General features: G+C 34.4%; 3 protein-coding genes across 3 annotated transcripts; 1 reads left to right on the top strand and 2 right to left on the bottom strand.

Moving 5' to 3' along the window:
* Positions 1-122: 122 nt before the first annotated feature.
* Positions 123-8,321, bottom strand: LOC110998463 (WSCD family member AGAP003962). Its single transcript, XM_022267134.2, has 5 exons — positions 7,954-8,321; positions 7,715-7,887; positions 2,598-2,682; positions 2,113-2,282; positions 123-1,096 (listed from the first exon to the last, which is right to left on the bottom strand). The coding sequence occupies exons 1-5, from the start codon at positions 8,213-8,215 to the stop codon at positions 923-925; spliced, it is 864 nt and encodes a 287-aa protein (XP_022122826.1). The 5' UTR covers positions 8,216-8,321; the 3' UTR covers positions 123-922.
* Positions 8,322-10,776: 2,455 nt separating this feature from the next.
* On the top strand, positions 10,777-12,952 carry LOC110998344 (CCR4-NOT transcription complex subunit 10). Its single transcript, XM_022266927.2, has one exon. The coding sequence runs from the start codon at positions 10,949-10,951 to the stop codon at positions 12,644-12,646; it is 1,698 nt and encodes a 565-aa protein (XP_022122619.2). The 5' UTR covers positions 10,777-10,948; the 3' UTR covers positions 12,647-12,952.
* A 41-nt stretch (positions 12,953-12,993) lies between these two features.
* On the bottom strand, positions 12,994-14,168 carry LOC110998348 (ribonuclease P protein subunit p29). The gene is made up of 2 exons (XM_022266940.2): positions 13,839-14,168; positions 12,994-13,718 (listed from the first exon to the last, which is right to left on the bottom strand). The coding sequence occupies exon 2, from the start codon at positions 13,696-13,698 to the stop codon at positions 13,069-13,071; it is 630 nt and encodes a 209-aa protein (XP_022122632.1). The 5' UTR covers positions 13,699-13,718; positions 13,839-14,168; the 3' UTR covers positions 12,994-13,068.
* Positions 14,169-14,469: the final 301 nt, after the last annotated feature.

The following is a 14,469-nucleotide window of genomic DNA, read 5'->3' as shown; positions in this document are numbered from 1 at the left end:
CAGACGCCATATTATTTATGCCTACTATTGCCGTACAAATATTCATCCATCTATCTCACTTTGAGGTTGTTGTTGTTGTTGAACTTGTTGAAATTGAGGTTTTTGAAATGAAAATAACCAAATATGTATATCAGTTATTATATTTAATGGCTATATTACAAGAACATCACTACTTATAGCTAGATTATTCACACAATATAGTCCAAGGGAAAAGAAAATTAAATGATTTTTGATTACATCACTGAGGCCGCTGTCCTAATAGCTTTTTACATTTTATTACAATTTTAAAAATATACAAACGACAAGACAAACACGCATTTATTTAAAGCAGACGCAGACTGTAGAGATTCTTTTTACAAAAATATTTCACCAAAATTGAGAATATCTTAACTAATATGGACATCATTACTAAAATACATTTTGGCATTTCATTGGAATAATACTGATTTACATTTCCAGCTAATCATGATAATTAAAAATAAGAAGTTTGATCTAACTATAGTCATAAGAAAATAGTTTGATTTAATAGTGTAGATACCGATTACAGTGTTAGATACATAATGGGGTCATAAATAAGTGTTCTAAAGTCTTCGTTGTCAAATTTATAAAGCTTAAATTTCATTAAATGCAACATTTCATTATAAAATATACTCTCAATTTACTAAAAACATGAAACAATAAATAGCCGGTAATAAATAGGCATTTGCATTTGTGGATCAAAGACAACTTTGTCATTAACCAGTAAATGTCGTTACACTTTTTAATATTATTTATACAAAGCTATTCATTAAATCCATTACGTTTCATCTTAATTGTAACAGTTTTTAGTTTAAAATTAAGTAAGACACAGCCAAAGTGCAGATGTACTGGTAAGTTTTTCTTTTGATTGAAAATTCATGCTATCGAGATTAGGATGTAAGAATTACCCATAGGTATGGTTGTGTGACTTCACATACTCCACAATCAAGTTAGCAACTGTTCTACGTACAGTCTCCAAAACAGCATACATATGAGGTGTAAACGGGTCGAAGCCTCTGTGCTTTTTTCTCCTGCGATAAATACCCTCCTTGTTTGCTAACGCACAGTTCATATCCTCCTAATAATTATAAAAATAATGTTTACAATTAAATAATTCATTCATTCATGTGTCTAATAATACCTATAGTATTTTTTAATACAGTTGCTAAAAAAGTGGCATATTGCAGGGACTTATAGCGTTCGGGACGTGGGATATTACACACTCGTGCTTTTTCTTTGCGTTTCCCGCACTCGTGCGTTCTCTTTGCCAACTGTCAAAACAATGTCTATTAAAATGAAAAAAAAAAACAACCACGAATTTACGTATTTACTAAAAAATCAGAAGTTTTTATGATATATTCAAAAACATATTTCTAAAAAGTTTATTCTAAGTTAGGTTAGCTTTCTTTTCATTTCATATCAATAAAAAAGTTATTAAAAAGAATTTTATAATACATGCAATATGTATTTTAAAAAGTTTACTAATAATTGGATTTAATAAGTTAGGTTAGGTTTCTTTTCATTTCATACCAAAAAAATGTTTCAATATCAGATTTAATGATTGGAATCAATGAGTTAGTTTTTGGTTTCATTTCAATAAAAATAGTCTACTGAAGACTTGGCTGAATGGGCAAAGTTCCCTTTGCCTACCCAGAATGAAGAAAAGAAAAAAAAACTTTACTCATATTCTTTAACGGTTGGCGCCATTTTCCAAAAATGTTCTTGCGAGTTGAGTTATTTGTTGCACAAAATGCTTCAGAAAACAATTTACCGGAAACATGTAAGCCTACATATGTTCGTGCAACGAATTTATTCCGTAGAGACAAGAGAAAAAAAGCAAATAGTTTAATAAAATTGCTTAATTTTTTCGCAACTGTATTAAAAATAGTCGTTCAGTACACGTGCGGGACCGTCATTGCAACTTGTTCCGACTGTCAACCCTAACCTTCGGCTGCGCCTCGGCTCGGGTCGTCGACATTCGTCAGAGCTCTTTGCAATGACAGGCTTTCCGCACTTGTAATGAAATATACTATTCTGTACATTTAAACCATTTAAAATGAGATCTATAAATGAGATTCACTTATAGATAGATACCTCAGTTACACTTTGGTTGAGGAAGTCCAATACAGAATGTAATGTACGACGAGTATCTATCACTAGCCGCTCATAGAGAACTATGTGCAGAGGACCAGAAAATCTGGTTAGCCATAAGCGGTGAGTACTCTCCCATGCCATCACCTTTGTGGACACATATGATGTCCAATCTGTAAGTAACATTATGCCATTGATCATTCAATTCCTTTGAATTTGCTAACACTTCACATAAAGCCTTTCAATCCAAAAATTAATACTATATAATTTCATGTTTCACCTTACAGGATGTAGGTGAAATGCAGAGACAGACAATCCCTAAAGGAGAAAATCTTTTGATTTATATTATGCCATAACACAATTTTTTTATTCACCAAAAGTGTAACAAGAAAGTGAATATGGAATATATTGAAATACCTACACATATAAATTGAACAGAAATTAAGCAAATCCGGGTGTTAATGTAATGTAAATTACAAATAACTTACCAGACTTTTGGTCTCTAGTCTTCCTTTTAAAGGCTGATTTAGGTGCTGTACCTATATGGCCTTTGTGAATTCTGTTAAAGTCCGCCTGAAGTAAAAAGTTTAAACTAGTTACTATGCATACAATCGATTATATATAACAATTCTGAAGTGATGATTATAAAAACATCTAACCTTAGGATCTCATTCAAATGCAGATCTTGTATAACATAAAAGTGCATACATAGGTGTTAAGTGCCAAAGCCTCATGTATAATGCAACACTGCAAATAAAAACAAAGCTTTTAATGTCATTATAAAAATGAAAAACAAATGAAAATCTACTTAAAGTGAAACAATTAATTAGTTTATGTTCACTTCACTTTATTTTTAATGGCGACTTCTGTGTCAATCACAATTCCACCAATTTCGCGATCTAAGTGTTATCACGGTGAGGATAGATTTGATGGATTGAATTTAATCTAAGCAGAGTTACCCAAAACAAAAGTGACTTCACAAAAAAAAACAACAAACTGATATATAATAATATATGTATACAAGAGGTTAACATTATACTACAAGTTATGGAGGGGAGAATCTTATAAGTTTAATTTATTAACAGAAATAAATTTCCCTAACATTTTGACGATAGGACTGGATGGGAGGGAAATAAGGGAGTTAAGGTTACATGGACGAGGGAAGTTTGGAGGAAGGTGGTCAAATAACGAGTCGTTAATTAGAGAACAGTTAAAAAAATATATGATCTGTCGAGCCTTCGTCCATACCACACTCACAGAGAGAACTGTCTTTAATTTTAATTTTAGCTAAGTGAACGAGAGTACAAGCGTTCCCTATACGAAGACGGCAGATTATAGACGTGACCTTTTTGCTTAAAAACTTATGTTTAAAAACCACGGCGAAGAAGGCATGGAATATTGAATATTGGCATAGTGCTTGCCGGTTTTTTCTTTAGAGGATTGCCAATCAATAGCCCAGGATTTTAAAAGGTGGAAATATGCAAGAGCTGTTAGGTTGTGGGCAGAGATGTTCGTGTGCTGACAAGATCCTCAGAAAATAGCACCTTTTGCACAAGAGTTAGCAGTTTCATTACCCGCTATACGACAATGACTAGGTATCCACATTATGAATATCCTTTTTTCCAACACCTAAACAAAGCTTCTCTTATTTTTTAAATTGTATTACGGTTTTTTTTATCTAAATGGTGTAAGCAGTTGCGAGAATCGGATAAAATTGTCACTTTATTCCAGTTGTGGGACTCGGCGTACAAAACAGCCTCCAGAATTGCAAAAGCTTCACCTGAAAATTCGGAGGTCAAAGGAGGAAGTTTATAACTCAATACTGTTTTGTATGAAGGTATCTATACAGCCGCAACGAAGCACTCATTACTGGGAAACTTGTAGGCATCAGTATATGGGCAACCACCCCTGCCAGTCTTTTGAGATTTTTTCTACAAAAGAAATGGAACCTTGGGGAGATTCCAAAGTTTAAAATTATTTTAGGATCAAAAAGGGGAGGAGGGATTCGTTACTATTTAAAAACAAAGGATTACTAGGGAAACTTTCAACGGGATTAGGAAGACGAGAAAGATTCTTAAAACTGAGTGATAGGCATGGAACATTACCTGTACTAGGTGGCATTGTAAGAGAAGATAAGCGTCGTAATTTGGAGAAGATGGTGTGTGTAGAATATTGAAAGACTTTGATGAAGAAGCGGTCACTTAAAAATTATCTACACAAATACAGGCGGGGTCAGAACGTTCTATTTGGAGAGCATTGAAGGGTGAGGCTTTCATATTTGGTGATATGATGGATGATGCGTAAAGATTTTGATTGAATTTTGGAAATTTTGTCAAGGGCTTGCTTGTTGCCAGGATCTAAAAAGAAAGGTGCCATAATCAAAATGACTTCGTACCATAGCATTGTATAAAAGCTTCTGCGAGTGTGCGATATGCTCCCCATCTCTTACCAGATAATGAACGAAGAACGTTAACACGCTTCTCACTTTTTTTAATGACATGGTTGAAATGGGGAAAACCGTTTAATTTCGAGTCTAAAATACGGCCTAAAAATTTTACATGCCAAACTCTCTCCAAGCGGCTTGATGCTTTGGCGTTGCGTAGAGATGTGGGGTCTCTCTGCATCTTCTACCACATTTACCATGGAGAGTGTTCAGAGGAGTTGTTCGGATTAATTCCTGCAGCTGAGTTTCACCATCGGACGTCGAGGCAGAATACGAAATTCCACCCGTATCACCTCGACGTCCACCGTACCACAACTGCGCGTTTTTCTAGGCAGTTTTTGGTGCGCACCACCACTTTGTGGAACCAGCTGCCAACTGAAGTATTTCCGAACCAATTCGACTTAGGGTCCTTCAAGAAAAGAGCGTACCAATTCTTAAAAGGCCGGCAAAGCACTCGCGAGCCCTCTGGCATTGAGAGTGTAGATGGGCGGCGGTATCACTTAACATCAGGTAAGCCCCCTGCCCGTTTGCCCCTGATCTATTAAAAAAAAACATGCTTTACAACAAGATTCAGGGGTCCCATTAAATGAAATGTTACATTGAGGAACCCTGTATTTTGTGGTAAACGTGATCGCAGTACATTTGGACACAAAAATAGAAAGACCATGATCATCTAACCAATCACCCAAGTAATCCAGAGCCGAATTTATGCGTGATGATGCTTTTTCAATTGAATTTGATGAAAAGTATAAGGCTACATCGTCCGCGTATTGAAGGATCTGACAGAAGGAATTCACAACAAGCTCCAGATCATATGTGTAAATATTGTACAGGAGTGGACTGAACACAGAACCTTGAGGTAAGCCCCTCCATATAGATCTAGGAGACAGCTCCTTATTTTGGGATCTTATAATAACAACGACAGGAAATAGCGTTACAAACAAAACGTACCAACTTCTCAGGAATATTCAGCTGAGGCAATTTTTGCCTGAGCACTGGAACAAGCACGTGGTCATACGCAGTGCGATATCCAAGAAAACAGTTCCTTGTGAGTGGATCCGAATATCGGTATCTATTACACTTAGGCTATCCGTCGTACTCAAGCCCTTCCTGAAACCGAACTGGGATTTTGCAAGGATATTGTTATTTTCACAAAACCATTCGAAACGATTTTAATCATGTATTCCATAATTTTTGAAAAGGTAGAAGACAAAGCAATAGGTCTGTATGAAGAGAAATTTGATGGGTGCCAGGTTTAAGCAGTGGAATGACGATTTGTCTGTTCCATGAGTCAGGAATAATTCCAAGATCGAAAAAATTATTTACTTAATCGAGTACTTATCTTTTAGTGCCTAAATAAGAATTTATAGGGAATTCCATCTTGTCCACGAGAAGAGTCAGAAAGACCATTTAATGCTTTGTTAAGTTCTTCCAAGGAAAATTGACAATCTAGACTGTTTGAAGAGGGGATGTAAGAATTATACTTAAAAGGAAGACAATCATAAAAAGGGACTGAGGAAGGAGCCAATTTATCGGAAAAGGAGGTAATCCAGCTGGAAGGATCATTAAAAGGGACATCATAAGAATTGAGGGAAAATCGGAATCTTCTGATCTGCCTCCAAACCACAGACGAAGGGGTACCAGGGGACATGCTCTCACAAAACTTATGCCAACCAACCAACCGTTTCTTTTTATTAAAAAGTCTACGAGCTGCTGCAGAAGCTTGTTGATAAACTAAAGTTTTCCAAGGTCATGCAAAGACTATGACCTTTCTGATGCTTTTATTTTTCTAGTCATCTCAGTACATTCGGAATCCCACCAAGGAGGAGAAATTTTCCTTTGTGTTGAAGGTTTCCGTGATATTACATTCATCGCCAGAATGGGCTAGAGTACAACGGAAACATCTAGGTTTAGACCTGCATTGTGACATTACATGGCCAATCTGCAACAGTAAGACACTGGATTGTTGGGAGTTGGTAAGTATCAACGGGGAGGGAAGAATGACAGGAGAATATTCTCTCCGGAAGATTTTGCCCTTGAAACGTCAAAACAAGGGGTTTGTGTTGGAGTCCATGTAATTTGACCATTGGAGATTGTCTTGCGATTTAGGCGTCTGGCCTTGAGGACTATACCTTCGGGAATATCAACAGTCTCAACAAAATCCTGCATCAACTAATCAGCTGGGACACCTCTCACAAGGCCCATACGGGAAACATTATAATTGGGAATGGTAACAGAATAATTGCTGGAAGGTACTATGGGATAAGACTAAAATTATTGGCATCTAAATCCGACTTAATCTCAACAGATATTCTGTTACGACCCACTTTCTTAACACCATCTCGAACTATGTTGTTTACGTTGTTTTTGACCAAGAAGTGACCAAATTTAATTGGGCGGATTGATGTACCAGTGGATGGGTCAGCTTCAGGGCAAAAAACATGTACTAAAAAAGGGCCCTTGTCATTGACAAGGTAATGTCCTTGGTTTGAGAACTGGCAGTAAATGTAAAATTAGATTCATTTATTGTATATTTATCTTTTTTGACGTTCATAAGTGTACATTATGTTACCTATATGAATAAATTATTATTTGACTTTTGACTTTGAAGACTTGGATGAGTCAGACAGTTAATGATGGATGGGTATAAAACCCAGGGTTGACATCATCAGCAGATGACCAGCCTTCAATCAATGGTTTTTTAGAGGGTTTTTTTTTCCACTAAAACTTCTTTGTCAGTGTTTGACACCAGGTTGGGGAAACATTAAGGGGGATGAATCCATTGACTCGGAGAAGAGAACCTATCCAGAGGATCAGGAGGATCTGGAGGGTGTTTCTCCATGGACTACCAAAAATATAACAAGTTATAGGGAAAAAATAAATAAAATAACTTACGTTATTAGTTGATGTTATTAATTAACCACCACCAATTAGATAAGTCAGCTTAAACTATGAAAAAAACAGAAAAAACTAAATAATGAAATCTGAAACACATGTAAACACTTATACCCGCAAAAACGGAATCTCTAGAGTTTATGTTAATGAAGCAAATTAAAAAACAACTGTCATGTTAACTAATCTGTTTGACACATTCTAATAACAAAATCATGAAGGTTTATTAAGACAACAATAATTGTTTATAAAATAAACTAAAGCACTTACTAATATTGCATCTCTAGGATTTCTTATGAGTAATATTGCAGCTTGAAATTTTTTGTCCGGTGGAGGATCTTCATGAGTCTTAACAACAAGCACTGAACCATTGGTAACATTCTCTGCTGGGAAACCATGGACTTTCAGCCCATAATCCATATAGATGGAACCAGTCATAATACCTACAAACACAATAAGAATAATATTTCAACTTCAAATAACAATGTGCTCAAATAATTTTTACATACCTGTAGCCTGTTGTAAGAGATACCTCAACCAGGTGTTTCCGCTGCCTGGATAAGAGACAAGAGCCACGACATTATAAGAAGGTGGCTTCCGCAGCCGCAGCTCTTTACACCAACTGACGCTCGACTGCCTCAATCCAAGGTGTGCATAACTACTCCTATAGAATGATCTATTACTATATAGTGGGCTTAACATAAAAATAATAATAGAAAAGTGCATTAACACCACCACAGCTCCACATAAAAATATCCACTTTCTGGACATTTTTGCCTTTGTTTACAACGATGGTACACGTAGACGGTAGACGGACTATGGTATAGACCAGGCATCAGCGTACACGTACAGCGTTTGAGATAGCGAATGAATAATTATCGATATAACTTTTAACTTTTTTTTTTTAATTTATTTATTAGCCGGATACAAAGTCCATTGGCACTCGTAGACCTATATCTATAATCTATATGCCAGTCATATTGCCATGAGACAATTTTTCCCTATTTTGTGGGGTAACTTATACTGTAAGAAATAACAGCAGATTTTTTTTAAAATTTCATATTTGATTTTGAATAGCAAAAGTTAGTGTTATTGTTAAAACAGAACAACAGTTTCTTCATTTTTACTAATATTGCAAGAGTTAACTACTTACGTGAAAAAAAAGTTTAGGTATCGCACCTGGTTTTAAAAACGTTTTATTTTTTTTCTTTTGAAAACAATTCATTTCAAAGTGTCTTGCATGCCGTTTTGAGTTGGATGCCAGTTTAATCTACCCATACACTAATTCCTGTTATTATTTAAATACGGTTCTTTCGGAAAACCGTAAAAGTGGAAAATTTATTTAAGTGCTGGTAGCCCCAACTAGCCCCGCACGTTGATATTGCGATGGTACCTTGTCACAATAACAGCTGCGTGACGTCATCTATCGCAGAAAAGTACAGACAACAAAAAACAATATAATATCGTAATCTTCTTTTCGTGTGAGGTGTTGCCACCTCTGGTGAAAAGAGTTTATAATACAGGGTTATGTTATAGGTATTTATATTTTATTGCTTACATATATTATGTAAAGATATTTAATTATAAATATTTCCTTAATTAAATAATAAATCAGGATAACGAGAATAAACAGCAATAAAAACAAGTGGTAGATGTACTCAATACAGACAGTTAAACTACGTCAGTAAGATGGACACCGCCCGCCAGTCGCAATATTAAAGCGCGGGACTTGTAAGCGCGAGCTGACCTTGCGAACGGTACTGATACTGGTGTCTGACGGTACTGGTGTCGCATCGACTACGTCGCCAAGATGGCCGCCAATCGCAATATCAACTTGCGGGGCTTATACAAAGGACACGAAGTGTGGCAACTATACCACGACTTTTAATTCAATTCCACATTTGACATTAGCTACTGTCATTTTGTAAAAAAAATGATACCACATATAAAAGTGTAGTAATGTACACAGTCTTTTAATAAGTACGCTGTAGACGAAATGACTGCACAACATGGGATCACGGTTTTAAGACTGCCCCCTTACCATTGCAAGCTGAACCCTATCGAATTGATATGGGTGCTGGTAAAGGGGCATGTAGCTCAAAATAAAATAAACCTTTAAATTGACCGTTTTGAATGGTCTGAATGCATATCCCATGTTGTCAAAGAAGAGGAAAAAATGAGTATTGTAGGCTAGATATTATGTTAATTGATAATATCACAGACACATTAATAATAAATGTTACAGAAAGTGACAGTGATAGCGTAGCGATGACGGCGACGATTCATAAAATTATACATCTATTTGTTTTATTTCTCACGTCTCAATCTTCATGATTACTAATAATACACAATTATTTAAGAAAAGTCTCAAATCCTTAATAAAATTAATCGTCACATCTGAATTATCTTTTCAGAAATATTTAATTTCGTGATCTATTTAGTTTCTATTATATATATTATACTACTATAAACCAGAGGAATCGATCCGGATTTCTTACTCGACATAACGTTGCAAAACTGAAATTGTCAAGTTTCAGGTTATAACTATTGCCATAAAATTATTTAAAAAAAAGTTTCAGTATAGTGTGTTCTGTGACTGTACATTAGTACACACTTCACAGTACACAACTACACACTTGACAGTACACAAATCAGTGTCTGAACTCGGAACGCGGACGTCAGTGAATAAATTGCTATAGATAATAGAGGAAAGTGGATCACCACTTTAGTAAAAGTAGGTGTCTATCTACTTTTAAAACATATATTATACATAAACATTAAACAATGGATTGCTTAATACCTACCATACCAAGTATTTTCTTAAAATATAACTTTCAAATAATTTTTACAGAAATGGAATATTTCCGGATCGATTCCTCTGGTATATAGTAGTTTTTTTTTCACGTACTTGTAGGCGTTGCGGATCATTACTTTCTCAGTGACAGTTAAGGCTTTTCGAGGACGTTTTTTTCTTGGGGACAAGAAAACATCCACGTCTTTTTGTGAAGTACTTGGCTGAGGATCCATTTTGATGGAAAACCAAAACAAATAGATTTACTTCTTAAAGTTCACAAAAAACTATAAACTATACTACAATAAAAAAACAGACATATTATTAACTATTTCTAAAATAAAGCAGATGTTTCTAAATAATAAATAATTATTATGAGTCATTATGTATTTATTTAAATAAAAATCAATAATTTAGTCGTTAATTGGTACACCAAGATTTTGATTGAATGACATAAACATAAATCGCGATTGTTTGTCAAATTTTGTGTACATCACTACAATGTGGTATCATTATTTTACAAAATGACAGTAGCTTATGTCAAATTCGGAATTGAATTAAAAGTCGTGGTATAGTTTAGAGGAAGTAAACCTGCAGTAAATATTATTTATCTCAATTTGAACTTAATTTTCTTAATAAACTTATAGGTTACATGAGTTAGTTATTTCAAAACGGTTATTTAAAATCGCGATTTGATATTTCAATATTTTAAAATGTCAAATCATGCGGAAGAACCAGCAATATTGGCTCAGCAATGTTATTTAAAAAAAGACTATGCAGCGGCACTACAACATCTTAGTGAATTAGAAAATCTTGTTAGGGATAATAAAGTTCTCCTTAAACGTGTACAACATAATAAAGCAGTGGTTGAATTGGCTGCGTCTGATTTGAAAAATATTGAAAACTTTAAAACATGTATGTCTGATAGTGCTGGTGTAGATTTTCCAGATGAAGAAGTTACCGAAATATCATCTCCTTTTGCGTTATATAACTATGCAGTCATATTATATCACTATCGATATTACTACCAAAGTGTAGTAATACTTGAGAAATTATTGACTTCAAAGGTTATTAAGGATAAAAAGTTACTACATTATGTTATATTACTCCTGTTAGAATGCACTCTTTGCAGGCGCACTTACGAAAAAACACTAGAAATTGCAAATGCTTATGCTGATAGCTTTAAATCAAATAATGAATTAAGTAATTTGCATCAACGTCTCATTAGCAGGGCTCAAGTGTTTCTTGGACAAAAAATTAATCTAAAGGCAGACTCAATAGAGAATGCTTTAATAGTAGCACAACAACAGTATCTCAATGGTAATGTTAAAGATTCTTGTAACACAATAAGTTTGTATACATCATTAGAGTGCCGTTATGATGTGAGAAATGAAGGTGAAGATGTTTGGGCTGCATTAAACAATAATCTTGGAGTTATCTACTTGTCATTAAAAAAACCTTACTTGGCAACAAAATACTTCCAAAATGCATTAAAAGAACATTTTAAAAATTTAGAAAGTGATGATGGTGACAGGCTTATTATTTGTAAAGATCATCCAATTTATGTCTATAATCTTGGGTTAGCACTACATGCTACTAAGAACATTGAAGGAGCATTTGAGTGTCTAGTGGAAGCTGCAAGACATTACCCAAACAATCCACAAATCTGGGTGAGACTAGCTGAGTGTTGTATTAAAAAGTGTTGCAGTGATGAAGTGCAAAAGTTCATTGTAAAAAAACTTGGTAATGGCTCTCATACAAGAGTCCTTGTTGCAAAAGAAAAAGAGAAATATTCATTAGCTGGAGAATCATATGCTATACCATCACTTTCTCTCGAGTTTGCAGCACTTTGCTTAAGAAATGCAATAACATTGCTACTTAATCAAGAATCTCCCACAGATGAAACACATCCTTTTATTCAGGCACCTCCTGGCCCTCCTATTAACTGGAAACAAAGATGTGAATTAAAGAATTCAATACATGTCCTGCAGAGTTACGTTTACTTACATCTTCAAGATCCTCTAGCTGCTTTAGTCAGTGCCAATGAATTGTTAAGTGAAAGTGATGCTTCAAATGGTCATAAAACTTGGGCTCATATCTATGCTGCTGAAGCATTGATTATACTGGACAAGACAGTGGAAGCAATTGAACATTTAAAGCCAACAATGATTCATGAACTTGTATCTGGTCTTCCTGATCAAACCAGAGACATAATTGGTCTAGCAGTATGGGCTAAAGCTGCTGTGTGTAATATATTGCGTGGAGATCTTTTACAGGCAAGGAAAATCCTCCAGCAAATAAATTCTTCCAAAGTTTTACCGTTACAAATATATGTAGAAATTTGCTTAGGATCTGTAGAAAACTGTCATACATTACTGCGAAAAATACGATATTCTCATGTATCTCAATAGCTATTTAAAAACATAATGAATTATACATAAACTTCCCATATAAAGTATTTTCAGCCATTGCTGATTACTGAACACTCAGCATACTAACTAGCCAAATATAAGGCTTAAGTATTCAGTCTTTGATGCTGGCATGTCATTTATTTAAATAATTACGTTACTCAGATTTGATTCTGATTTTTTAGTCATTATATAGTCTATTGGGTATAATAAATATGACAGAAGTTGATTATATACTTATGACTACATTAATATTTATTAAATAAATATGTGTTCATAAAATAAACTTACTATTTTTTAAATAGATATCCTTTGCATGTATAGTTATACATAATAAAAATATTTTTAAGAAAACATTTTTTTATTTCTCTTCTGCAAAATTTGTCAACAAAATAAAATCAGAAAGAAGTTTACAAAATCCTTACTTATAAATCTGGATGAAGTATAGTTTTAAACTTTTTACTGGATCTTTCTGCTGGTCTGATACAAAAATGTTTTCCAAATACTATAAGTTTCAAATTTTTTATGTACACATTGAATATGCTTTCTTTTTTTGGTATAGTTGTGACTAAATCATTAATTGATACAATTTTAAAGGTATTCTTTGTATCCATAATGCAGATACCTTTTTTACCAACGTAGCTAGGACACTTTGAACGGACAACTTCCAACATGCTTCCATTAAAGTCTGCTTTATATAGCGTTTGTGTAAATTGCTCCCATTGTTTGCTTGTTACATCTGGGACATATTTATCTAGTTCAAGAATTTGGCTAACATAATCTACCCAAATTTTATGTAGAGGTTCAATATCAATATATTTAATACTTCCTCTTGGAATAAGATAGAAACCCAAATTCTTCTTTTCTTTTCGTGTTAATAATCTCGTTCTTCGTTTTCTTAACTTGAGTTTACGATCCCTGGATTTAGTCTTACCAAGTAAAAAGTCCTTTTTAAGTTCAGTTCGTATGTTAACTATATCGGATCTGGGGACATTAGCTTCCAAAAATTTTACCACTGTTTGTGATGCTTCATTTTCTAAATCAGTATAATCCATTTTGCCTATATTTGTCAACTCTGAAATAAATTAGGTTAAATTCTCTCGCTAAGTGTCTCATATGCAGGTTGCTTTTATTAATTATTAGAAGTATAATATAATAGTATATTATAATATATAATATTCTAATTTAGTTTTACTTAATGTTTACAGCGTGCATTGACGTTTCTTTTCGAACGTTTAAACAATAAACAAATCATATACGGTCTATACGGATATAATGCGAATTGTTAACAACAATGCGGGGTTTAGAAATCAGTGGCCCGAATTTGATGATACTGATTATGTAGGAGTCATAGGGGACCTTTATTGGAACACCGCCAAGTGATTTCAGCTGCCGGAGATGCGTCTCTTTAAATTTTGACAACAATCCCACATTTACTAGAGTCCGCGCCACCACTCATTGCCGATGGACGCGGCGCTAGTGCGGTGTACTAAGATGTTGCTAGTGCTAGACGTATTTTACCCCAACATAACATAAATAAGGCATAGATAAAAATTAAGATTTATAAAAAAAAATTATGTACTTTTCATCAATGTTTAATTCATTACCAGATTTTTTTATAATAAGTATGGTCATCGTGATTTAGTTCCATAATATCAGGATCGCTATCAGTTGTGTCTTGAATTTCACTATCACTGAATGAAACAAACTAAACCACCAGAAAAGTCCACTAGCCACTAAAACCAAAATTCGCCTGCTAGAACGTTACTACACCACCAGATCTAGTGGAATATCCACTAAGTTGGCAACACTGGGCGGAGATGTCT

This window comes from Pieris rapae, chromosome 14 (genome assembly GCF_905147795.1).
Source record: "Pieris rapae chromosome 14, ilPieRapa1.1, whole genome shotgun sequence".
Lineage (NCBI taxonomy): Eukaryota > Metazoa > Arthropoda > Insecta > Lepidoptera > Pieridae > Pieris > Pieris rapae.
Note: the sequence above shows the minus strand (reverse complement) of the source record. Positions and strands in the feature narration are given on the sequence as shown.

Coding starts and splice junctions, on each gene's coding strand:
- LOC110998463 (XM_022267134.2), bottom strand. CDS start 8,215: ATGTCCAGAAAGTGGATATTTTTATGTGGAGCTGTGGTGGTGTTAATG. Junction 2,683..7,714: donor ATCCTAGAGATGCAATATTA/GTAAGTGCTTTA, acceptor TTTTTACTTCAG/GCGGACTTTAACAGAATTCA. Junction 2,283..2,597: donor GACTAGAGACCAAAAGTCTG/GTAAGTTATTTG, acceptor TGTTACTTACAG/ATTGGACATCATATGTGTCC.
- LOC110998344 (XM_022266927.2), top strand. CDS start 10,949: ATGTCAAATCATGCGGAAGAACCAGCAATATTGGCTCAGCAATGTTAT.
- LOC110998348 (XM_022266940.2), bottom strand. CDS start 13,698: ATGGATTATACTGATTTAGAAAATGAAGCATCACAAACAGTGGTAAAA.